The sequence below is a fragment of the Vipera ursinii genome (assembly GCF_947247035.1).
Source record: "Vipera ursinii genome assembly, chromosome: 2".
NCBI classification, from domain to species: domain Eukaryota; kingdom Metazoa; phylum Chordata; class Lepidosauria; order Squamata; family Viperidae; genus Vipera; species Vipera ursinii.
The window spans coordinates 292,386,911-292,413,127 of NC_139513.1; the positions used below are offsets into that span (position 1 = coordinate 292,386,911).

Here is a 26,217-nt window from a genome sequence, read left to right on the forward strand (position 1 = left end):
TCTGGCCCCTCTACCATCATCTTCAGCAGACTGAGGAACTGCAGGTCCCTTAAGCACCACAAAAGGGTCCTTCAAAAGCAGAAGAGTAGCAGAAGCTCCAAGCCAGCTTCTCCTAAGGCTGCCAAGGTAGAGGAGATGCACTTTCCATCTGTGTCCATCTCCTTCATGGGAGAAGCTATGATTCAGAGCTTAGAGTCTCACTGGCTAGCCAAGAGGCTCCAGCATATGCTGGGGATGTCCTGGATTTTCCTCAGGTCCCACAGGAACTTCATGCCCTCTGCTCCAGTTTCCTCCTTGGGGAGGCCCCTGGGGGTCAGGGTTGTGGTGAGAAGGCCTCAGGTCCTCACCTTTGTGGCCACCAAGACCAAAAAGAAGCTGCTCTTCATAACATTTTACATTTCCTCAGGCAACACTTATGGAGGGAAACAGAATTACTGGAGATAAGTATCAGCAAGTAGCAACAACCCTTTCATAGATCAACATTTTTCAAACATTGAAAAAAATAATTAAAAATTTAAAAAATAAAATAGTATTGTTGTGCAATCTTATGTTTTTTTAACAATCAAATAACCTCAGCATTTTTCCAACTGTCTTTAGACATACTAAGCTGCACCCTCTGCATGTTGGGCAATCGAGACCGCCTCATCTTTACGCTGAATCAAACACGATAATCTTGACTATACAGGAAAGCAGATGTTTAGGTTACAACGGTGTGTGTGTGTGTGTGTCTGTGTGTGTGTGTGTGTGTGTGGTCTCCAAACCTGACAACTTGTGGACTTCAGCTCCCAGAATCCCCCAGCCAGCATGCGGTCTGGGAGTTGAAATCCACTAGTTTTACAGTCGCCAAGTTTGGAGAGCCCTGTGCTAAAGCCAAAGAATACCACGAAAAACAGGGCCTCCTTCCCCTGTCACCATCCAATTTTGGAACAAGGAAATACCTGCCCTTTCACAGAATTGGATCCTAAGGTAACATCCAAGTCATCCACTGAGGAAATCAGGCAAACGTCATAGCTACCTTCTTGGTAAACAGGCACAGATTTTCCACATCTCCTCCAACCAGGAAGGCTTTTTTTCATCATTATTGTTTCGACCACTAGAACAATCCACCAGAGCATTTGTTTCCCTCTGAAAGGAAGAAAAGAGCCCTTTTGCTAGATGCCGATGATCAACCCAACCCAGGCAGTTCTGAAATCTCAGCCTCTTTTCTTCCGCTTCCTTTAAATCAGCCTCTTTCCATTCCAAGGTTCTCCCTTTTTCTCTCTCAACACGAAAAATTGTCCGGCTTTCTTTTGCTCTGTAGGTTAAGTAATTCTGTCAGCTCGACTGAGGCTTGTTTTGGGATTCTTATCAAAAGGCAGAGGAAGGGTGCTTTCCTGCATGGCTTGCCCCTCTCCCGCCCCCTTCTTCCTTTTCGGCTGACTTTGGGACTCCGAATTCAGTGTTTCCAACCAGAAAGCATCAAAAGATCCCGGAGCCTGATAACCTGGCTCCTGATGATCTAGGGGCTCTTTGCTCAGCAAAACGCAAATGGCAGGGATATTTCGTTTCACAGTCAAGGGATCCAGGCCAGCCTCTGGCACAATCGGTTCCCAGATCTCCTCTATTTGCTGAAAGAACACTTCTGTGATCTGATGAAGATCCTTGAGCCGCCGCTTCATAATCTCCACGCAGGTGATGGTCTTGTTGATGGCTTTGCCAACCCCGCTGAAGAGCATCTGTCTCGTCGTCTCTTGCTCCGTCTCTTGCTGATGGGCTATGCCAATGGCATAGCCCATCAGATTCCAGATCTTGCTTCCATCCTTCACTTTCATTTCAATGATGTCTGAGGGCAAGCTGGTGAAAGGGAGAGGAGAAGGCTTCTCCACTACCTTGGACTTCTGGTAATTCTCCATGGTTTGCAGTGCTGTAAGGAACAAGGACAGAAATGGCATTTCAGGATCCAATTATGCTATAGGATTACGGATGCAAAGTCTTAGAAATCTGGGAATTTACCCCGCTGAACACGACGAGGTTTATCCCCAGTCCCTTGTTCCATCTTCAAGGGTGATAAAAACCCTTCAGGCATGGGCCCAGGTTATCCTTATTGTGCTAGCAGAAGGGGTCTACTGCAGACCATGGCACTCAAGACATTCCAGCTGGTGGGGGCCAGGAGAAGAGCGTTTTCTGCTGTGGCTTCTGCCCTTTGAAATATCATCCACCACCCCACAGGTGAGATTTGCACACGTCCTGAAAGGGCCTGAAGATCTGGCTCTGCCAGCTGGCCTGGGCCCCCAACTGGGGCATCTCACTTTGGAGGTGGTTAATGTGCTAAGACCCCACCTCCTCCTTTTGTGCATCTTCTTCCCTTTCTTCCCAGCTTGCAATTTCAACTTAATCCTAGTGTTAATATTTATGGTTATTACGCTTAAATGTTTCATCTTGAGCTTTTTTTTATTGTAAGCTGCTTAGGGTCGGCTCTAGGCTAGATGGGTGGCATGTAAGCCCAATAAATAATAAGAATAAAAGGAAAAAAGGGAAGGAGATAACTGTACAATTAAACAATAATTACCGAAAACACTGTTTAGCAAAGACAAGCCAGATCAATGTTTCAACTCACTCCAAGGTGCCTTCGTCACATTAAAGCATCCTTATTCCTGCTCTTATTCACACCCTCGTTAATAATGCATAAGGGGAAGCTTCAGTCACCCATATATAACTAATACTTTTGGCTTGCTTTCAAAAGTTGTGGGTGCCGCATCACTGGAGGATTTCAAGAACAAGAAAGAGAAATGGGACCTTGGGAGTCCCAGTGGACGATCACTTAAACATGAGGCAGCCATGTGCAGCAAAAAAAGCTAATACAATCCTGGGTTGTATAAACAGAGGTATAGAATCAAAATCATATGAAATATTAGTACTGCTTTATAAAGTCTTAGTAAGGCCACACAGTATCCAGTTTTGGTCACCACTTTACAAAAAAGATGTTGTGACTTTGGAAAAAGTACAAAGAAGAGCAACTAGATGATTAAGGGCCTGGAGACAAAAACATATGAAGAATGGTTGCAGGAATTGGGTATGGCCAGTTTAGAGAAAAGAAGGACCAGGGGTGACATGAGAGCAGTATTCCAGGATTTGAGGGGCTGCCACAAAAAAGAGGGGGTCAACCTATTCTCCAAAGGACCTGAAGGCAAGACAAGAAACAATGGATGGAAACTATTCAAGGAGCAAAGCAACCTGGAATTAAGGAGAAACTTCCTAACAATGAGAACAGTCAATCAGTGGAACAACTTGCCTCCAGAAGTTGTGGGTGTTCCAACACTGGAGGCTTTTAAGAAGAGATTGGACAGTCACTTGTCTGAAATGGTATGTCAGGGGTCCCCAGACCCCAGTCCGTGGACCAGTACCAGGCTGTGGCATTCCAGCAACCGGTCCGCACAAACAAGCAAAGCCCCATCTGTGGGATGCAGGCAGCACACAAAACCATGCACCTTCCGGTCCGTGGAAAAACCTCTCTCCACGGAACCGGTCCCTGGTGCCCAAAAGGTGGGGACCTCTGGTATAAGTGCTTGAGCAGGAGTTTGGACTACAAGACCTCCAAAATCCCTTCCAACTCTGTTATTCTATGTAATGTTGCTTATGTGCAGCAAGTGAATTTTAAGCCACCCAAAGACACTTTGCGGATTGAGATGGGCAGAATATAAATGTCATAAAAAATAAAATGTTTTATTAAGCAGAGCAGGCAAACAAGCGTGTGCTGGTTTACCTTTAAGCGTTCTTCCTTAATATCTCATGTTCAACAATCAGTGCTATGCAAATCTAGAAGAAAATGTTCTGTCATTTAAGCCATCAATTTTAATCAGTTGATGCAATCAGTATTCAATTAATCACACAACTCCATCCTCTCATTTCCTTTGAAAGAGAGGACGAGTTGCTGATGTACTTTTAAATGGAATATTAGAGAAAGCCTTGTACCACAGGTAATCTTTGACTTATAACCATTTATTCAGTGATCATTTGAAGTTACAAGGGCAGTGGGGGAAAAAATGACAAGATCATTTTTCACACTGCAGCCTCCCCAAAATCCAGATGCTTGGCAACTGTCTCACATTTATGACAGTTGCAGGGTCACGTGATCCTTTTGTAACCTTCTGACAAGCAAAGTCAACGGGGAAGCCAGATTCACTTAACGACCAGGCGACTAATTTAACAACCTGTTTGATTTGCTTAGCAACGGTGGCAAGGTAGGTTGTAAAATGGGGCAAAGCTCACAACAGCTGTCTTGCTTAGCAACGTAAATTTTGGGCTCAATTGTGGTCGTAAGTCGAGGGTTATATTAGTAAATTATGCTTGTGAAATATTAATTAGATGGCTACCTTTTACGTATATTATTTGGGCTGCAGCGAAACAATTCACTAATATTCCTGAATTACTGTAGCGAAGTAATATTATTGAAGACTATCACTCTGTGCTTATTATCTGGATTACAGAGACCATTCAGTAATATTCCTGAATATATTAGCGAATTATTGTGGTGAAGTAACTCACCAATATTAATCAATTGCTGATAATGAAATAATATAGCAGATATTTTGGTTTGTTTGAACTGGATCCCCCTCTTTTGCAGTGTACTGTATAAATGGTCTTCATTGTGGGGGGGGGAAGGAATGTTGGTTCGGTTTTTCTCTCAGGCCAGGCAGGCCCACCTCGCAGGGTTGTTGTGGGGAAAATAGGATCAGGCAAATTTGCTACATTGAGTTATCCCAAATACATAAAAAGCAGGGTAAAAATTCCATCAAGGCGAAATAAAAATTAATAAATTAAATAAAAACGCACCTCACGGCAAAGCGCCGAGCCGCAGATTCCCCTCAGAACTGCTGAGGGACCAACCCGGGCTGACCCAGAAACATGTGAACGCGGCCCCGGACTTTTTTCGCCTCACCACTGGTCTCCCTAGGCTTCGGGCACTCACTCCCATCATCCCCAGCCCACACCTTCCTCCGCTCACCAATTGCCGCGGCCACCGGCGCCGCCGGGCCGCAACCAAAATGGCGCCCACCCGGCTTCCTCAGCGCGAATGATGGACCACGCATGCGCTGCAACGCAGAGCGCGGGGAAAGACTCGCGCCTGCATAAAGAGGGAGGGCCGCCCTTTTCTTCCTATTGGCCAGAGCTGCTGTGGGCGGAACTCTCTCTTCCGGAACGCCCCCGTCGCGTGGCTTTAGAAGCTTGTAAAAACTCTGCCAGGTTTGCTTCTTCCTTAACCAAGAAACGTGGTTTATCGTGACTCAGGTCTTTCCCATCGTTCAGCTTTTGTATAAATCTGCTTGGGGATTGCTTATGGTGCGGTGATCGCTTTCATCAATATTTTTATTTTTCTTTTGCAGTCAAGGCTCTTGCAATTGTTATTTGTGTATATTGAGAGCTATATGCAACGAAAATCTCATTTTAATGTATGCCGATTTATTTATAGTACAATAAAGTTCTTATTCTATTTTCTGTAAACATAAAAGGGTGCAACTTGGACTTTAGTAAGACATTTGATAAAGTAGACCACAACCTACCACTTGATAAGATAGGAAAATGTGGGCTAGCCGCACCAGATGGATTTGTAGCTGGCTGACCGGCAGGCAAAGTCCGTGTGTGGTCCTCAATAGAACCGCATCTACATGGAGGGAAGTGTGTAGTGGGGTGCCCCAGGGCTCTGTTCTGGGCCCAGTGCTCTTCAACAGCTTCATCAGTGATCTGGACGAGGGGATAGATGGGGAACTCATCAAATTTGCAGGCGACACGAAGCTGGCAGGAACAGCCAACACTCCAGAAGACAGGCTTAAGATACAGCAGGATCTTAACAGACTTGAACATTGGGTGCTATCTAACAAATTGAAATTCAATGATGGAAGAAAGTAAGGTTCTACATTTAGGCAAGAAAAACCAAATGCACAGGTATAGTATAGGTGGTACCTTGCTCGATAGTAGTAACTGTGAGAGGGATCTCGGAGTCCTAGTGGACAATCACTTAAATATGAGCCAGCAGTGTGCTGCAGCTGCCAAAAAGCCAACACAATGCTAGGCTGCATTAACAGAGGGATAGAATCAAGATCGTGTGAAGTGTTAATACCACTTTACAATGCCTCGGTAAGGCCACACTTGGAATACTGCATCTAGTTTTGGTCACCACGATGTAAAAAAGATGTCGAGACTTTAGAAAGAGAGAAGAGCAACAAAGATGATTAGGGGACTGGAGACTAAAACATACAAAGAACGGTTGCTGGAATTGGGTATGTGTAGTTTAACGAAGAGAAGGGTGAGGGGTGACATGATAGCAGTGTTCCAATATCTCAGGGGCTGCCCCAAAGAAGAGGCAGTCAAGCTATTCTCCAAAGCACCTGAAAGCAGGACAAGAAGCAACGGATGGAAACTAATCAAGGAGAGAAGCAACCTGGAACTAAGGAGAAACTTCCTGACAGTTAGAACAATTAGCCAGTGGAACAACCTGCCTCCAGAAGCGGTGAATGCTCCAACAATGGAAGTTTTTAAGAAGAGACCGGACAACCATTTGTCTGAAATGGAATAGGGTCTCCTGCCTGAGCAAGAGGTTGGACTAGATGACCTCCAAGGTCCCTTCCAGCTCTATTCTGATTTTCTAAGATGATAAACTCCAGATGATAAATGTATAGACATGAGGGTGGAGCATCATGAATTCTAGCAAGTAGGTGAGGGCTTTTCTATGTGACAATTTCCAGGAAGAGGATGATGAGGGACTTTTGAGATGGGGCTGGCATAGTGCTGTGTGGTGACCTTTATGATGCGCTCAGAACACATCATACAAAGACCCTGTTTATCTTTAAATCCAGCCCAGGACTTTAGCTATCTGGATATATTTTTTCCAGTATGGAGCTGGCAGCTCCATGTTTTGGCATTTTAGCTCTTCAGAAATTGATTATACTTCTCGGCAAAAATGCCCCTTTGATCTTAGTTTTCTTTATTATCTGGAAAATCTTGAAAACTTTCACAGTGTGGCGTGTGGCTTTTGAGCTGATCCAAAGCAGCTTGAAATTCCTCTTGGACCCTCGTAAATGGTTTCCCAAGGCAGAATCTGTAAGTTTTTGAGACATCTGTGCCATAGGGAAGAAGTCATAGGGAGAAAAATGTGACTTTTCTTAATAAGATGAATTCAAGGCCTGAGTCTTACGTCTGTAGTTGAATATGCTGAAGAAACCTGGTGTATAACAGACTAACAGAGTTGGAAGGGACCTTGGAGGTCATCTACTCCAACCCCCTGCTCAGGCAGGAGACCCTATACATTGCAGACAAGTGGCTGTCCAGTCTCTTCTTAAAAACGTCCAGTGTTGGAGAGCATTCACAACTTCTGGAGGCAAGCTGTTCCACTGGTTAATTGCTCTAACAGTCAGGAAATTTCTTCTTAGTTCCAGGTTGCTTCTCTCCTTGATGAGTTTCCCATCCGTTGCCTCTTCTTCTGCCTCTGGGTGCTTTGGAGAAGAGGTTGACACACACCCCTATTCTTTGTGGCGGCCCCTCAAATATTGGAACAGGGCTTTTCAACCAGTGGTACGGGTACCACCTGTGGTACACTGGCACCTGGCAGGTGGTACGCGACCATCCTAGAAAAGTAGTGGGGGAGGGGAATGAGCTGAACCGGTGGCAGCACCGCACAAGCCTGAGCGAAACATGGCTGGAGCTGCAGGGCTGTCAGGGCTCAGCGGAAGCACCAGGATCAGCACCAGGCTCCAGCTGGAGTTCGGCGCTGATCCCGGTGCTTCTGAGCCCAGAAGAAGCGCCGATCAGCTGGAATGTTGCAGCATCTCCAGGGTCTTGTGATTTACATTCAGAGGCTTGGCAACTGATTCTTATTTATGACGGTCACAGTATCCCAGGGTCATGTGAAGTGACCAAAACCTGCTGCAACCACCCAGCAGAGGGGGGAAATAAAAACCAAACAGCCCCCCACCCCCACTGCCAATCCTCAACAGAAATGCTCACAACAATGAAAACCTCGGACAGGAGGAAGAGCGCCACCGGGTGGGCAGGCAGGTGTCTTGCTTGGTTGTGGCTTGGGGGGCACTTTTTCAGTGCCATTGTAACTTCAAACAGTCACTAAGTGAACTGTTGTAAGTCAAGGCCTACCTGTACTTCATCACTTTTTTCCTTTTTTGTCATCAAGTTTTTGACACCTTGCTAGGCGATTGGTGGTACTCGGATGTTGCCATATCCTAAAAGTGGTACAATGGGTGAAAAGGTCGAAAAGCCCTGAGTTAGAACATTGGGTGTTTCCTTTGCTGTCCTTTCATGACCCAGCATTCAGAGGCCTGCAAGTGACCAGAGAGAGAGTGGGCATCTGGACACATTCACTGTCCCCTAAGTCCTGGTCATCACTTGGAGAAAAGATTTTCTTTTGTCTCTTTGCAGGTTCAGCAGAAAAGTGAGGCCAGCCTGCAGGAAACTAAAACCATCGGAAAAGGTTTTAAGTTTTTCCAAGCATTTAACCCACCAGTTTGTTGCAGTACTTTTTCTGTCTGTCTGTCTGTCTGTCTGTCTGTCTATCTATTCATCATCTTTCTCTCCATCCCTCTATCTCTCCATCTCTGTCTGTCTATCTATCTATCTATCTATCTATCTATCTATCTATCTATCTATCTATCTATCTATCTATCTATCTATCTATCTATCCATCATCTTTCCATCCCTCTATCTCTCCAGCTCTGTCTATGTATGTATGTATGTATGTATGTATGTATGTATGTATGTATGTATCTATCTATCTATCTATCTATCTATCTATCTATCTATCTATCTATCTATCCATCTTTCTCTCCATCCCTCTATCTCTCCATCTCTGTCTGTCTGTCTGTCTGTCTGTCTATCTATCTATATCTATCCATCATCTTTCCATCCCTTTATCTCTCCATCTCTCTCTGTCTATCTATCCATCATCTTTATCTTCATCCCTCTATCTCTCCATCTGTTTGTCTGTCTGTCTGTCTATCATCTATCTATCATCTATCTATCTATCTATCTATCTATCTATCTATCTATCTATCTATCTATCTATCTATCTATCTATCCATCATCTTTCCATCCCTTTATCTCTCCATCTCTCTCTGTCTATCTATTCATCATCTTTCTCTTCATCCCTCTATCTCTCCATCTCTGTCTGTCTGTCTGTCTGTCTGTCTGTCTGTCTGTCTGTCTCTCTCTCTCTCTCTCTATCTTTATCATCTCCCTTTTTCTTTATCTCTCTATCTCCCTAGCTAGCTATCATCTTCTCCCTCTCTCTGTCTCTTCTGTTCCCTTGTGTGTCCGCTTCTGGGCAAGGCCCTGTAGTTTTTTTGCCAAGGTTTTTCATAAGTGGTTTGCTATTCCCTGCTTCCAAGGGCTGAGAGGAAGTGGCTAGCCCAAGGCCACTCATCTGGCTTTGTGCCCCAGGCAGCATTAGAACTCAGGATCCCAGATTCCGGATTCTAGCCTGATGCTATCATCATGACACCTAACTGTGTCCCAAAAATATGGATCACTTCACCAATGAGCTTGTCATCCTTGCCAAGGGCGATCCTCTCTGTTTCGTTCCAATTTTGCTTTTCTCTAAAAATGCTACCCAGGACAGCTTACCTTGTATTAATCAAGGCATATCCATCAAAAGTAATCAACAGCACCTTACTCCAGGACTAACCATTTAAAATGAACGAAAGGCACTATTTAACTTAAAACAAAGGCAGTAGAACTGGGCATACAACGACTCCTCAAGTTATAACCATAATCAAAACTGCGATTATGGCCGTAAGTCATTGTGCTTGTAAGTCAAGGCATCACAAGACTGGATACGCTTTTTTAACATTTTATGCGGCGGTTGTTAAGTGACTGCTGTGTTTGTTAAGCAGAGTCCGCAATTTTAAGTGAATTAGTTTTCCTCAATGTGGAAGTCAGATTCACTTGACAACCGTGTGACCAACTTTACAATTGCAGTGCTTCATTTAACAACTGTAGCAAGAAAGCTTGTCAAAATGGGGCAAAAATCACCCAACCAATGTCTTTCTTAGCAACAGAAATTTTGGACACAACCGTAGTCGTAACTTGAGGACTACCTGTAATCAGCGTAAGAGTTTGGCTCCCAGAGTCATGGATGCCGGAGGTTTTCGAGAAAAGATGGGACAACCATTTGTTCAGGATGGTATAAGGTCTCCTGCCTTGAGCAGGGGGTTGGACTAGATGACCTCAAAGGTCCCTCCGAGTCCTAAGATTCCTTGATTCAGCTGAAACATTCACCCCCTGTCCTCTTAGAGAAATAGCTTGCAAGCCGCCCTCTTCAACCGAGCATGTAACAGAATAACAGAGTTGGAAGACATCCTGGAGGTCTTCTAGTCCAACCTCCTGCTCAAGTAGTAGACCCTACTTCATCCTGGACAAATAGTTGTCCAATCTCTTCTTAAAAACTTCCAGTAATGGAGCACCCACAGGTTCTGGAGGCAAGCCATTCTACTGATTAATTAATAGAGCTGGAAGGAAACTTGGAGGTCTTCTAGTCCAACCTCCTGCTCACGCAGGAGACCATATCCCATTCTGAACAATTGGCTGTGTCCTTAAAAGCCTCCAATGATGGAGCATCCACAACTTCTGAAGGCCAGCTGTTCCACTGATTAATTGTTCTAACTGTCAGGAAATCCCTCCTTAGATCTAGGTCAGGGGTAGGCAACCTCGGCTCTTTTATGACTCATGGACTTCAACTCCCAGAATTCCTGAGTCAGCATAGTTGAAGTTGAAGTCCATGAGTCATAAAAGAGCCGAGGTTGCCTACCCCTGACCTAGGTTGTGTCATGTAGCACCACCTGGGCCCCTTAGCCGTTTTACCTTTAGATGGGACAGGCAACGATGTTCCCCAAAGAGGTCCAATGTTGGGACAATTCTTCTCTGCAGGGACCACAGAAGACAGTGTTGCAGCAGGGAAGAAGGCCTCGAAATGGAGCCTCCAGGATCGAAAGACCCAGGGCAGTTTCCTTGGGGAGCTGGACATTTACACGGAGGACCTCTCGAGCTTGTCCTCCAGCACATATGAGACCTCCTCCATCAGTAGCTGGACAGATTCTTCTGGCCCCTCTACCATCATCTTCAGCAGACTGAGGAGCTGCAGGTCCCTTAAGAAGAGAGTCCAGCTGAAGCTTTGGCAGCTGCCCAGGAGGGTCCAAGAGGGTCTCAGGCAAATGAGGCCACTTCCTCTGCCCAAGAGGGAAACGTCTCCAATACAGAAACAGGGCAAGAAGGCCAAAAGATCAGTGGTGACAGGTCCACCATTGCCCCAGAGATCATTGGCTGTACTTCAGATGAAGATGAAATTCCACCTGGCTAAGAAGTGTGTCGAAATACAAGCAGAGGTGTTTCCAGATGTGGCCCTTCGCTCCTGGAGACTCTTGGCGCGTTTGACCGCCCAACCTCTGCCCAAGCTGGTATCTCATGCGGACAAACCCTTGCAAACTCGCCTGGTCTTCCTCCCCTTTGAGCTCCCCCAGGAGGCTAAGAAGATGGAGATGGTTGTACAGAAATGGCGCCTGAGTTCCTGTTGGGATTTGGGAAAGTGCTACGTAGAGTCCCTGGTTGCCATGGCCCCTCCTCCATTTTCCTCCAAGCCCTTCCCATGCAGAAGGGAAGCTTCTGAATTCTCGGGGGCGCAGACCCCCTTTCTCCCGCAGCGGGGGCGAGAAACCTTGGAAGCCCACGTGAGAAAAAAGAGACTGCAGCATGAGTGGGGTCTCCCGAGTGTGATCAGGAGATCTCTGAAGGCTTTCCTGCCGAGCACGCCCCCACGTTCTTCCGTCCTCTACAAGACCAGTAGCCGCGTCAAAACTCTGCCACGGAAACTTACCTTTCTTCCCGAGGACACTTGCATCATCCTGGAGTTCCATCTTCAGAGGATGAAGCTCCAGCTGAGGTGGGACTTGCCTAGAAGAGTCCTCAAAACCTGTCGACGGCTGTTGCCGGATGTTCTTTATAAAGAGAAGAGAGTGGCAGTAAAGCCCTTTTCTCAGCAGCCCAGATTGGGGATAGGAACACCACCAGGGCACCTTGTAAGGCCCAAGAAGAAAGAGGAGAAAATTAGGAAAAATCAGGGTCTTCCGTTATGTCCAGCTCAGCCACTCCTCCTGTTAAAAATGAAAGTCTTGAAGAAACTGCAGGTCCACCTGACGAAGAAACATTTGGAGGTGCGCTTGGAAAGCTTTCCTGCTGCCCCACAAATCTGGAAATCTTGGTGGTCTCAAAGACAACCTCTCCCCAAGCTTATCCTTCCTGGTCTCAGGACCCCCCAAACTCGTAGCCCCTGCCTCTCCTTTGACTTGTCAGCCATGGGTCAGATCGAAGTAACTTTGCAACGGGGTCGCTTGGTGTCCCTCTGGGGCCTGGGGCTAACGTATGTGGAGACATTGGCAGCTATGTGTCCTGGAGGACCTTTGTCTTCAGTCAGGTTCAAAGAGATTCCCATTGAGTTTTCAGAAGTAAAGTCTCTGTTTTTCAAAAATGCGGCCAGAGAAAACTTAGAAATGCATGTTAAGAAGAAGAGACTACAACATGAGTGGGGATATTCTACCCTGGTCCAGAGATCCCTTAGAAGCTTAATTGGAGAACCACCCAAGTGGCATCGCGATCTTCCAAAGGCGGTGACTCAGATTTCCTTGCTTCATCTAGAGTTGCATTTCCTTTCTGAGAAAGTCAAACAAAACCTGGAGCTCCACATTCAACGGCTAAAGTTACAGCAAAAGTGGGGCATCCCTCAGAAAGTCCATCAGTTTGTAAAGTTTTTTCACTCACTACTTCCAGAGGAGAAACCTCAAGCCACATTTGGAGAAACTCAGGTGGAGAGTGGAAGGTGGGAAGAAACCAACATTCTCCTCCCAAATAACACGGGATGTCTAGAAGATCTGCTTAGATATACTCTGGAGAGTCACCTCAAGAAAAAATCTCTGGAGATTAAGTTCCAGTTAATAAGATATAAGAAGTTTTCTGGCCCCATCGAACATGCTTTTCTTCCTAAATGTTCCCTTGTGTCCTCAGAAATCAAACCCAGGCCATCTTGCTTGTATTTTCTGGAACAGGACATTGTGGAAAAGATGAACTTGAACATTAAATGCAAACAATTAATGCATCTTTGGGGTCTTCCCAGTATCTACACTAAATCCTTAAACAAGATGTTTGGCAATGTTATTGTAGGAAGCCCACCACTAGAGATGTCCAAGCTCAGGAGGTGGACTCTGGTGAAGAATGTTGGCCAGGAGAGTCAAACAGCCAATGCAATGGATTCCAGAACAAAAGAACTGAGATTCTCAAGGACAGGTCCATGTTTTGTCCAAACAGAGATTTTGGACCTTCTGGAGATGCACGTTCGGCGCAAGAAGTTACAGCATGAATGGGGATTACCATCCATGGTTCAAAAATCTCTTCAGGCCTTTGCTGCACTCCCTTTAGAACCAGAACGGCTCCTGGAGGGACTTGGCATTGCCATCACCGCTTCGTGGGGTGTATTAAAAGTGACAATTAAAATAACCAACAGCTTGTTTTTCTTGGATCTTGTGACGCAGAAACTACTGGAGGCTCACATGAAGAACCGAACTGCAGTCCATCGATGGGGTCTTCCCAAGCGTGTCCAGGAGTCACTGAAAATGTTTCTGCCCCCTGCTTCTCGTTCCCAGGTTGAGGGCGACCAGGGTCAAGCCGAAACCCCATGGCATGCCTACAACCAACTCTTCCAGACTGCCTCAAAGCCATGGAACAAAGCAGAAGACATACATCATGTAACCACAGTCAAGAGGGCTCTCCCCAAAGGTGATCTTCTAGGAGAAAGATCCCCAGGAAAAATCTCAAGGTCTGGGAGAGAAAAGATGGCACTTGATGAAGAGACCACCCCGATGTCCCTTAAACAGGAAGACCTGGAATTTATGGGATTACATGTACAATACAAGAGGATCCAGCATGAGTGGGGATTACCTGCTCTTGTACACAAATCTCTACAGGCTTTTGCACCAGTCCCACCTGAGCCTCAGAAGAGGTCCTTCAGAGGTCCAGGTCTACAGAGATTGGGAGATGGAAGAAAAACACACAGGGGGGTACAAGTGCCATCGTCTCTGAGTAAAGTACTGGTCCCTCCCCATTGTTTGCATTTTTTTAGTCAAGATGCAAAAGATCACCTGGAGTCCCATGTGAGGAGTTGGATCAGGGAACATAAATGGGGCCTTCCTCAACTGATCCAAGATTCGTTGAGAGCAATGGTTCCTCCTCCACAGGTCTCTGATGAAAAACCCCACTGTGAACGTCATTTGAGATTCCCACTGCAAGAGGGAGCTCATGCTTCCCATTCCAGAAGAAAAGGATCACCATGGTGGACTTTATCCTGGAAAGAAGCCACCATGAAGCCTATGAAGAACATCCACCAGAGGAAACCAGATGCAAGAACTAGTTCCAGCTTTCCAGTGGCTGCCATCAGATCCCCGGAGGTGAGGCTGCTTTTCTACATCCATACGTCCTGGGATCTTTTGGAGTTTCATGTCACCCACAAGAAGATCCAGCACGCTTGGGGACTGCCATCTGCTATCTTGAAATCTCTGTGCATCTTTGCTCCTTTTCCACTTGGCCTACAGAAGCACACCAGAAAGAGAACTCAGAGGAGTCCAAGAGACAAGGCAGATTTGGAAATGAAGGCCCAGCAGCTTTGGTTCCTCAACACAAATACACAGGAACATCTGGAGACCAGTGTGAGGACCATGGTCATAAAGCATAAGTGGGAGATTCCAAAACGGATTCAACATTCATTTCATCCATTCCTGCCTTCTCTCCCCTCTTCCCAGGTTCCAGCACAGCCTCACTGGCCTTGCAGGTATAGACCATTTCAAGACACATCATCTGCTCCCCGAATTTCAGTGCCATTGCAAAAGGCAAAGCACCATTTGGGGGCGATGAAGATACCTCCCAAAGCATTACAGGTTAAGACAGGGGGGACTACTGAAGCAACAAGGTTCTTATGTCCCAAAATAGTGCTCTCTTTCCTCCCCATTGAGGAAAGGGACCTCCTGGAATTCCATATCCAACGAAAGAAAATCCAGCATGCATGGGGCTTACCATCGATGGTGGTTAGATCTCTCCATGTCTTTGCCCCATATCTTCTTCAATCAGAGAGGACTACTGGGAAAATCACATCTAGGAAACCAAGAAGGGAAAAAATAGATGTGCAGATCCTTAGTCAAGACCTTGTTTTCCTCAGCATTGAGATGAAAGAACGCTTGGAGGCCCATCTGAGACATCGTACATCAGAGCACAGATGGGGTCTTCCAGAAAGGGTTCAGCGATCTCTGAGGTTGTTCTTGCCACCCAGATCTCCTTCTTGCTTTGAGATGACTGGATCCCAGCCTCTCTTGCCATATCCACCCATATCCACCTCTGTGCAGACTTCAAGGATTTCTAAGGGGACAGAAGATCCTCAAATCCTGCCACCTTCCTCTCCTTCTGCATACACCACCAGGAATTACATGCCCAGTGTTGAAAATATAGCCAGCTTCCGAAAAGTGAAGTTTGGAAGTGGAAGGACCACACCAAGGGTGAAGAACAAGATGCCTCTTCCAGGCTTTAAGGCAAAGATGGTTGCCCGGCAAAGCAAAGTTGGTTTTCAGAGGACAGCCAAAGAGAGAGGCACTCTAGAAGGGCTGACTCCTCCTCTGAAACCTTCAGTTCCTAGAAGGGAACTGAAAAAGTCTCGTAAGAGGTGTCTTTCCTGTCATTCATCAGCCTCAATCTCCTCATCAAAGTCTGATAGACAACCAAAATGGCCAGAGAAAAAGAAGAAAAAGAAGGAAGTCTTATGGAAGGGAGGGGAAGCTGTAGTAGGTGATTCCTCTCTACTAGCAGAAGACAACGAAGCCCAGGATTCTCCTTGGTCCTCAGGAGACAACATGAAAGAGTTGGAAGAGTCCTTAGGAGATAACATGGAAGAGTTGGAAGGGTCCTCAGGAGACAACATGAGTCATTCTTCTCTCCAAGAGCCAGAAGCTGTCAAGATGTATTACAGGCCGTGGGAGGCACATGTTCAACCATATCATGCTCCTATTTCTCAACAGGTCTCATATTTTTCCCCACACCATATTCATGTTCCCAATTCCTGCTACGAGGATGTTGTAGCCAGATGTTACAGGCAAATTAGGAGGGGGCATCATGCAACACAGAGCAGTAGGCTACAAAGGAGAGGAAGTAGGCTTACATGGAGAGAGTTCCTTGACCATTCTCTGGAAGAAGCAGCCAGGTGCCAAACATTTTTTAGAACCCAACTGCTGGACCATTGGTTCTCCGACTGCGAGAGATTCCTCTACCTGAAACATCCTTCATCCTCTAGAGGAAAGAAGAAGACCACAGAAGACCAAGATGTTCAATCTCCCAAGGAGAGTAGAAAGGGCCCCCATCAAAATCAAGACTTTGTAAGGACAGATGTTGAACTTCAGGTCCATCATGAAAGTTGTAGCTTGACCCTGAAGGCAGATAGTGAGGAAGAGGGGAGGATGGAGAGAGTCACCTTTTCCATCGCTAAGGAGCAGAGCCTTTTGTCCCTAAAGACCCTGTCCCAAGGCAGCACAGAATGTAAAGACATGAGGATAGATGACTGGGATCAAGGAAGAAGGCTGGAAGTGAAGTGGGAAGATCAGAACAAGGGAGCAGAAGAGTCCTTCAGAGAAGAGATGGGCAGCTGGACATGGGCTAATTCCTCAGTAGTGAGACAACCCCCTTTAGCTGAGGACTCTGCCCCTTCCTTGGTGGCCCTCTCAGAAGAAGCAGGAGTCATCATCAGTGATCAGCTTTGCAGCGGAGTAGCAGAAGTAGTTGTGGGATCACCTAAAGATCATGGTGTCCAAAAACCAGGTGAAATCTCAGAGGGTAAGGATGTGGTCATCTGGCAGAAAAGGCAGATTCCACTAGACCTCATGCAAGCAGGAGCTGTGGGGCAGGCGAGTGGGGTCCAACGTCCTCTCCCTAGAGGGATGAGGCCTATCAGCTGTTCACCTGGAAGGCCCCCAAAAGCTGGGAAGAAGAAACAGGTGAAGGTAAGCTGGTCTTCCAAGGAAACACACCAAGAATGTCTTGTCATCAGAAGGCTGGCCTTTGACCCGAAGCTCAGCCAGACTTTGGAGGTTCCTAGGCAAGGAGCCAACAAGAGACCTCAAGAACAGAAGTCTTCGGATAGCGAAAAGATGACCATGTTGGGTAACATCCTGGAAAAGAAATTGAAGTTGCAACAGGGGCTGTTCATTTGGAGGCAGAGCCCCAGACAGAAGGAAGAGGAAGGAAGAGGCCCAAAGAGAGACAAAAGGGAAGGCACAGGAGGACAGGGAGGGAGATCAGCATCATCCACGTCTGTGGACAAGCAGAGCTCCACCCTCACCAGCATCCTGCAGGGGAAGCTCCATCTCTGCAGGAACATCCTAAAAGGAAAGCTCTGCTTCTGGAAGAAAAGCCAGGAACTTTCCAAAACCAGGAGAACTGGGAAATATGGTGGGGTGCAGGGACAAAAATTGGAGACCGTTAAGTAAATTGGCTCTATTCTGCAGTACCTTTTCACCAATAAACCTTTATTTTTGGCAGTGTTGTGTTTAGGGTCTGCAGTGCCTGAAAGAACAAAGAATAAGGTTGGAAGGCACCTTGGAGGGACCTTGGAGGTCCTCTAACCTTCTGCTCAGGCAGGAGACCCTATCATTCTGGACAAATAGCTGTGTAGTTTCTTTTTGAAAGACTCCAGGGATGGAGCATCCAGAATGTCTGGAGGCAAGCTTTCCACTGATTAATTAACAGAAAAACAGAGCTGGAAGGGACCTTGGAGGTCTTCTAGTCTAACCTCCTGCTCAAGCAGAAGAACTCAAACTATTCCTACTAAATGGCTTTCCAATCTTTTCTTAAAAACCTCCAGGGATGGAGCACCCACTAACTTCTGAAGGCAAGCCTTTCCACTGAACAACAGAGTTGGAAGGGGCTTTGAAGTTCCTCTAGTCCAGAGGCTCCCAACACCCAGGCCACGGCCCACTACCAGGCTGCGGCTTATTCGGAACTGAGCCATGTGAGCAGTGGGCTGGCATGCACATGCGCATGCAGCTCAACTCATGCAAACAGCAGGCTAGCGCACACTTGAAGTCAAGTTGAGCTGTGCACAAGCATCGGCCCATTGCTCGTATGGCCTGGTTCCTGTCTCCCCCACCCCTAGCCGTGCCACCAAGCCGCAAAGGTTGGGGACCGCTTGTCAACTGTCCAGTTGGCATTTCCAGAAAAAGAAACTCCTCAGACATGATTTTACCAAGAGTCTAATACTTTACTGAAATTTTACATTGGCGCAGAAGAAGCAAAACCAGCTCTTGATTTTCCAGCTCAAAGGCTTGCTTAGCTAAACAATAAATTCCCTCATCCCCACCCACCAGGTGTTCATATTGTCCAATAGTAACATTTGTTCTTATTATGGAAACAGTCCACTTCCCTGCTGAGCACCTGCATTAGTGACCTTGGCTCTCAGAAGCCTCGGTTGCCTAGAAACCACTCCTCCCAGTTCTGCATCCCATCCCACTGTAAAGCTATAAGCGAGGGTAAAAGGGCGAATCAGTCTTGACACTACTGCTGTAGTCCAATCCCCTGCTCAAGCAGAAGACCTTATACCATTCTGGGCAACTGGCTGTCCACTCTCTTCTTGAAAGCCTTGAGGGATGAAGCACCACAGACTGGTCACTCATGTGCTCCTCAAAGAGGAGGGGTCATTTTTTTTTACTGCTGGCTAAGTCCTCGATTTATGACCACAACTGGGTCCAGAACAATCCTGCAAGTCATGAGTAGGACCAATTTGGTTGCTGGTCAACATCCCAGTCCAGTTCAAAATGCTGGTCATTCCCCCCTGAAGCTCTTTATGCTTGTTGAAATAATTTTACAATTTAAGTAATTTTATTCATGCACTCCCTGTGAACTTCGTTAATCATATACGTGCCTGTAGCCAGAAGACAGTATATTAATAAAGGAGAATATTTGTAGCTCAGAGTCCTTGGTGCTCTCCAAGCTTGGTTGTTTTCTTGCAGACATTTCAGGACCCAACTAGGTAACATAATCAGTGCTAGAAGGGAGGAGGAGGAATAGGAGGAGGAGGAATGTGGGGTCTTTGGTACTCTGAAATGGGTTGTTTTCTTGCAGACATTTCAGGACCCAACTAGTTAACATCATCAGTCCTAGTAGTCCTAGTCTGGGTTGTGAAACATCTGCAAGAAAACAACCAAGCTCAGAGAATACTGTCTCCTCAGAAACTAAATTGCAAAGACAATATAAGGTTGCAAATACTCTTCAACTAGTTTTAGCCGATAATTGACAGCCAGGCTGAAGTTGATTAAATCAAGCAAATAATAGCAAACAGGGAAAATCCCTTATAATACAAACTTCCCTGAGCATATAGATGTGGCATTCCAGAATCAGCACATAGACACCTGCCAAAGAAAAGATCTACACACTCAGCAAAATAAGATAAGGCCATCCCTACTGGAACTGCATGTCCACCAAATTAAACATTACAAAGGGCATATTCGCGCACACCTCACAATGGACCATCTTTCTTATAAGTATTACCAGCCTGTATATCCAAAATTGTAGCTACTCCAAGGGCTGTTTCTATGCTCTTGAAAAACAGAACAACAGAATTGGAAAGGACCTTGGGGGTCTTCTAGTCCAATCCCCTACTCAAGCAGGAAACCCTATACCAGTGGTGGCGAACCTATGGCACGGTTGCCAGAGGCGGCACTCGGAGCCCTCTCTGTGAGCATGCGCACCTCGCTCTTTGGCTAAGTTTTTGCAGGAAAAAGCCATTTCTCAAGCCCCTTCCTAGCCAAAACAAGCCTCTGGAGCAAGCACACTGCTTTTAGCTTTGAATTATATCAAATCTGACACCAGAAACAGATTAACAAATGACCTGAGTGCTGCACGTGTTGCTCTCAAACTTACAAAGTATAAGCCAAGGTTAGACAAATTATCAGCATGCATACAACAGCAAAAATCACATTAATTGTTCAAAAGCATGCCAAAGGCAAACTTTTACCTTTCAGTAAAAAGTTGTTTGAATCAAAAGCTTTGTTATTGTGTTTTTTCTTTTAAGACAAAAGATGTTAATGTATGAGTTGTTTTTTTATAAACGAAAACCTCAGTATTCAGATTAAATTGCCGTGTTGGCATTTTGCAATAAATAAGTGGGTTTTGGGTTGCAGTTTGGGCACTCGGTCTCTAAAAGGTTCGCCATCACTGCCCTATACTATTCAGGACAAATGGCTGCCCAATCTTTTCTTGAAAACCTCCAGTGGTGGAGTAACCAGAACTTCTGGAGGCAAGTCGTTCCACTGATTAATTGTTCTCACTGTCAAGAAATTCCTCTTTAGTTCTAGGTTGAATCTCTCCTTGATTGGTTTCCATCCCTTGGTTTTGTGTTGCCTTCTGGTGTGTTGGGGAATAGGTTGAACCCCTCATGTTTGTGGCAACCTCTCAAACACTGGAATACTGCTATCATGTTGCTGCAGGTCCTTCTTTTCATTAAACTAGGCATACCCAATTCCCACAACTTTTTCTTCATATGTTTTAACTTTAGGCCTCCAGTCATCTTTGTTGAATATACTACTTCTTCTTCAAGCAGTGACTCCGGTGTCATTCTTATGCAAATACTGGCTCAAACCGGAGCAGGATATTCTTCTGACATGCTAGTTGGGGATTATGGAAGGGATGGATCCCTGAAGGGGATCCCAGTTGAAAAGATCTTCGACATGGCCAAGTCCCACTTGCTCTAAGTCCAGAGGGCTACCATAAGCCTCATAGCCAGGCATGTGAATCAGATGTATGACTGCGATGCAACAGGTAATGCAAAAGCTGAGCTGAGCTGAGCTGGCCTTTGAAGGTTTCCAGATCTACTACCCATCGCACCAACCTTCCAATCCTTGAGGGGCCCAAGGAAAGCAGGTGTGAACTCCACCTTTACTCTTCATCACCTGGGAAGCGGGGAAAATCCGGAGGATAGTAGGAAGTCAGAACTAAGCCAGGATTCTTCTCACAAACTGCCTTCAATTTCCACTTCGTGTTTTGGTTTAACGATTTCATGGTAAGTCTGGAAGGAGGAGAAACAAAGCAAAGCATCAGAATTGGGACACTCTCAAGAACACCAATTGGCTTGCAAATCTCTGGGATAGTACTCATCCTCTTCGCGACCTGTTTTCCTTGTTACCTTCTAGGAGGAGACTTTGTGGTATCCGTAGCAGAACATCCAGATTCAGCCATAGTTTCATTCCGTACAGCATTAACCTTGTGAACTTTTAAGCTTTCTCCTTCCGTTATATATTCAAGATGGACAGTATTTAATATTTTATTGTTCTGTATATGTAGGGGTGTAGGTCTATACATATGTTGTATATAGTATGGTTTAGGTGTGTGTCATGTATGTGTTTGACTTTGAGAGCGGGCAACTAAATTTCATTTTTTATGTGTGCCGTTATGCCCACAGTAAAAAAAATGACAATAAAGGTTATCTTATGTATTCTGCTGAGAGATATGTCGAAAGAGGTCAGCCTTTTGAGCAAATTCTGGCGTAAATTCATGAGCCACATGGCCTTGTTTTGGAAGCTGATATGGGTGTTGCCCACCGGCCAGGTGGTTGGGAGACCTCCTGACAAAACATTATGCAGCGATTAAATCATCTTTATTTTTCATAGCATCTTTTGGCAGACTGGAAAATTCAACAAATCTGGGCTGGAAGATGAGAGTCAACTTAAGATGGCAAGGATGTCACCTCTGTTCCCACTCAAAGCTCAAAGGACTTTATTTTGATCGTTGACCAAGATCCACTCAAAAAAAGAAAATAAAAGAAAGACAAGCTAAATGTACCATTCCCAATGATAACAGAGTTGGAAGGGACCTTGGGAGCCCCTTCCAGCTCTATTATTTTTTAAAATTATTTATTATTTATCTTATGGATAGCAATATTCCAATATTTGAGGGGCCGCTACAAAGACGAGGGTGTGTGTGTGTGTCAAACTATTTTCCCAGGTCCCTGGACAAACTGTACACTTACATCAACTTTTGAAGCTTGCAGCGCCTTTGTATCAACTTCTGGCACAGCTGCCTAATTCCTTTATCTCCCAGGCTGTTATCACCCAGGTTCAGCTCCAAGAGGGTCTGGCTAGTCTCCAAAACAGAGGCCAGGTTTTCACAGGCAAGGGCTGTCATGACACAGGAGTGTAAACTGCAATAGAAGACAAGGACACCTGTGACCCCATCATGCTTGGGAGATCAGAAAAGCCTTCCTCGCTACAGATAGTCCTTGACTTACAACAGCTCATTTAGTGACCGTTCAAAGTTACAATGGCACTGAAAACAGTGACTTAGGACCTTTTTTTCACACTTAAGACCATTGCAACATCCCCATGGTCACGTGAACAAAATACGGATGCTTGGCAACCGGTTCATACTTAGGACAATTGCAATGTCTGGGGTCATGTGATCCCCTTTTGTGACCTTTTGACAAGCAAAGTCCATGGGGAAGCAAGATTCGCTTAACCACCATGTTCCTAACTTAACAACTGCCGTGATTTGCTTAACAAATAATGCAAGAGAAGTCGTAAAATCAGGCAAAATTCACTTAACAAATGTCTCACTTAGCAACAGAAATTTTGTTGTCATAAGTCGTGGACTGCCTGTTCTGGTTCTCAACCTACAAACATTTGTTCAGCGACGGACCCAAGTTAGGATGGCGCTGAATGGATGGTGGTTAGGAGTGGCCCTCAGAGTTCCAGCCATTCCAGAAACCCAGATTGTGATCTTAGTCAAGCTATTCTCCAAAGCACCTGAAGGCAGGACAAGGAGCAACGGATGGAAACTTATCAAGGAGAGAAGCAGCCTGGAACTAAAGAGAAATATCCTGACAGAACAATTAACCAGTGGAATGGCTTGCCACCAGAAGTTGTGGTTGCTCCATCACTGGAGGTTTTCAAGAAGAGATTGGATAACCATGTTGCTTAAAATGTAAATTATCACAGCCTTTTTCTCATTTTCTTCTTGTGATAACACGGGAGCACAAATATCTGACAGTGGTTTGTTCAAAGAATTGTGGTGTAATATATAACATGAAACAACAATATTCAGGGAGCAAACAGAATACAAGATAGTTATCCAGGGGTGGACAACCTTGGCTTTTTTATGACACATGGACTTCAACTCCCAGAATTCCTGAGCCAGCTATGCTGAGGGGAAAGGGAAAGGTTTCCAAGCTGAGCCATGCTGGCTCAGGAATTCTGGGAGTTGAAGTCCATGAGTCATAAAAGAGCCAAGGTGGCCTAACTCCTGTTATATACAAACTGTTCAAGATTCCAACTGCAATTCTCCTCAGACACAGTCTCTTAAAGGGATACTACCCCCAAATACTCTGCTGACTCATTCTCTATATAACACTTCTGCTGGTCAGCTGCTAAATTATAATTACCTTGACAAGCCACTTGTCTGAAATGGTATAGAGCAGGGGTGTCAGACTAGCCACATCACACAATGTGTCGTGACGTATCGTGATCTTTTTTCCATTGCTGACAGTGGGGTGGGCACGGTTTCTGTATGATGAAACCGGCCCGCGGGCTGGCAGTTTGACACCCCTGGTATAGAGTTTCCTGCCTGAACAGGGGTTGGACTAGAAGACCTCCAAGGTCCCTTCCAAGTCTGTTATGAATTAATCAGTGGAAGGGCTTGCCTTCAGAAGTTGTGGGTGCTCCATCACTCGAAGCTTTCAAGAAGAGACTGGACAGTCATTTGTCTGGAATGGTATAAGATCTCCTGCTTGAGCAGTGGGTTGGAGTAGAAGACCTCCAAGGTCCCTTCCAACATTGTTATTCTGCTGAGTGCTTTGGCAATCAGCTTGTATTTATGGCTGGTTACCAAACACACCGTGATCGCATGATTGTTTTTTTTTGCCACTTTCCCCACTGTAAACAGAAAGAAGGGAATTGCTGGTGATATCTGAGGGCAAGGGTGCCTGTTTGGGTGTTTTCCTACTTCCGACTCATGCAAAGGTCTCCAAGAAGCACAACTGTGACATTCACACAACCAGCTACATGCTCTGTAGGATGGTTATTATAAGTCTAGTTGAGACAGCAGCGAAGGACCAAGGATGAAGGCATTGCCAGAGGGCGTGTGCAGGATGCAAATATTTTAAGCTGCCCAGAGTCATCTTGGACAGTGAGATGGGCAGCATATAAGTTTGATTAAAAATAGTTATTTAGTTTTGCTTCTCACCTTTATTAATTTTACAAATAAGGCAGTGAGCATATGCAACATACCTTCCTCCTCCTATTTTCCCAAAGTCATCCAGCTGGCTCTTGTGCCCAAGGCAGGACTAGAACTCGCCATCTCCTGGTGACTGGTCTAAAGTTACCCAGCTGCCTGTCATGCTTAAGGTGGGCTAGAAGTCTCAATCTCCTGCTGATTGGCCCAAAATCACCCAACCGGCTTTCATGGGTGTGGGAAGTCAGCCCCCCCCCTCGGAGAAGGAAATATTAAAAGGGCAGAAAAATATATTTCCTCAAAGGATCTTAAAGAGGCAGAAAAGAATGCCCAGTTTTTTTCTTAATAGCCTCAAGTCTCCCTCCCCCAAGCAGAAACCAGCTCTGTAGAAATGCAGGTGTAAGCCATTCAGGAAGGTTGGAGCTAGAAGATTAAGAAGACAAAGACACCTAAAATCTACATACCCCACCCAAACTCTAAGACAGGACATAATAGGATCAACTCACAGAGGCCAAAGGGACACAGGTCAAAATACATGACACAGGAAATGCAAAGCCTCAAAACAGGAACAGGAAACAACTCCAAACAAAAGGCTCCAGAGGGTATAAAAACCCACTCCCTACATGTGCTCACCCCTTTTTCTCTTTTCTGCCAGAGCCATCTTCCTGTCTGGCTCTCCTCTTCAATAAACTGCAACCTTCTTTCTAAAGCAGTCGCCATGTTGTTTATTCCCGGCTTGGACTGAACCACGTTGAAGACTTTTCCTTCAACATGGATAAGGTGGGACTCACTGTCTCCTGGCGATTGGCCCAAAGTCAGCCAGTGACTTTGCCATTTGCTCAGGGGATCCAACCAGGAGGCAAATCTTCCCCCAACCTTTTAATCTTCTAATAAATTTCTTTTCATTTTCAGAATTAAAATTCAGGATGCTTTTTTTTTCTTTTCATTTCCGTTTCTGCTCTGGAATGAACCTTTTCCTTCTGAAACAAGCTTGAGAAATTTCCTGGGAGAAGAATGTCCTGGTCACTTCCCTACTCCCTCTGCTGCTCTTGGTGGTGGCTGAAGGAGAAATTGGGGGTGGGGTGTAAACTGGCCTCCCCGTGCCCAGCTGCCAACCGGCTCCAAACGCTGTGGGGAAAACCAGGGGCTCAGATCAGGAAATCCCTCACCCCACTTACATGAGTCTCTGCAGCCCAGAAGAGGGGTGCTTCAGCCCTTGGCACAGCAGCTTTGCTCCCCCATCACCCAGGGGGTTCGCCCCCAGATTGAGCTCCAGAAGAGAATGTCTGGATTCCAGGACCTGTGAAAGGAGCTGGCAGATGGCGGCCGTGAGGTTGCAGGAGTACAGCCTGTAGGAGACAGAGAATGGGGGGGGGGAATTTGTACCGGGGTTATAGAATCATAGAATCCTAGGGCTTGAAGGGATCCTGGAGGTCTACTCCACCCTTTGCCCAAGTCCTTGTACCAGGGGTCTTCAAACTTGGCCCTTTCTTATTTTATTTATTTTTATTTATTTTAATTCCATTTATATCCCGCCCTTCTCCAAAGACTCAGGGCGGCTTACAAGCTTAGCCTGGCTGAGGAATTCTGGGAGTTGAAGTCCACAAGTCACAAAAGGGTCATGTTTGAAGACCCCCGCTTTATACCATCCCAGGTTGCTCACCTGAGACTTTGAAGTTGGCAGGTGGGCTGAAGAAGCCATTCACACAAGTAGGAGACCCCTGCCTCCTCCAGGGGATTCTCACCCAAGTCCAGACTGGTCAGCCTTGTGTTGGTCATTGCGATGGGTGTCAGGTCTTTGCAGGAAGTGGGGGAGAGGCCACAGTGGTTCAACCTGTGGAAATCAGGAGGCAAATAAACATAATTATGGAGGAAATTGGTAGACACACAATCTGCAGGCAGAACTAGAAGCAACAGATGGAAACTAATCAAGGAGAGAAGATA

The 26,217-nt window shown here is 45.8% G+C and overlaps 1 protein-coding gene and 2 long non-coding RNA genes across 4 annotated transcripts in view; all 3 read right to left on the reverse strand.

Moving 5' to 3' along the window:
• LOC310635708 overlaps positions 1-26,217 on the reverse strand; it is a 172,240-nt gene that overhangs the window by 121,559 nt on the left and 24,464 nt on the right. The window lies entirely within an intron of this gene.
• LOC310635674 (uncharacterized protein) lies at positions 248-26,217 on the reverse strand. The gene is given in 5 exon segments (XM_083354890.1): positions 248-1,403; positions 1,406-1,903; positions 21,003-21,118; positions 25,452-25,622; positions 25,937-26,217. Coding segments are annotated over 5 exon segments (957 nt in total). The 5' UTR covers positions 26,053-26,217; the 3' UTR covers positions 248-1,347.
• Positions 5,754-11,201, reverse strand: LOC310635706. 2 transcript variants are annotated; one of them, XR_014491483.1, is made up of 4 exons: positions 10,843-11,201; positions 8,125-8,210; positions 5,941-6,178; positions 5,754-5,847 (listed from the first exon to the last, which is right to left on the reverse strand). It is a non-coding gene; the product is annotated as an uncharacterized lncRNA (long non-coding RNA). The 2 variants fall into 2 exon arrangements; XR_014491484.1 differs by lacking the exon at positions 10,843-11,201 and having other exon boundaries at positions 8,125-8,388.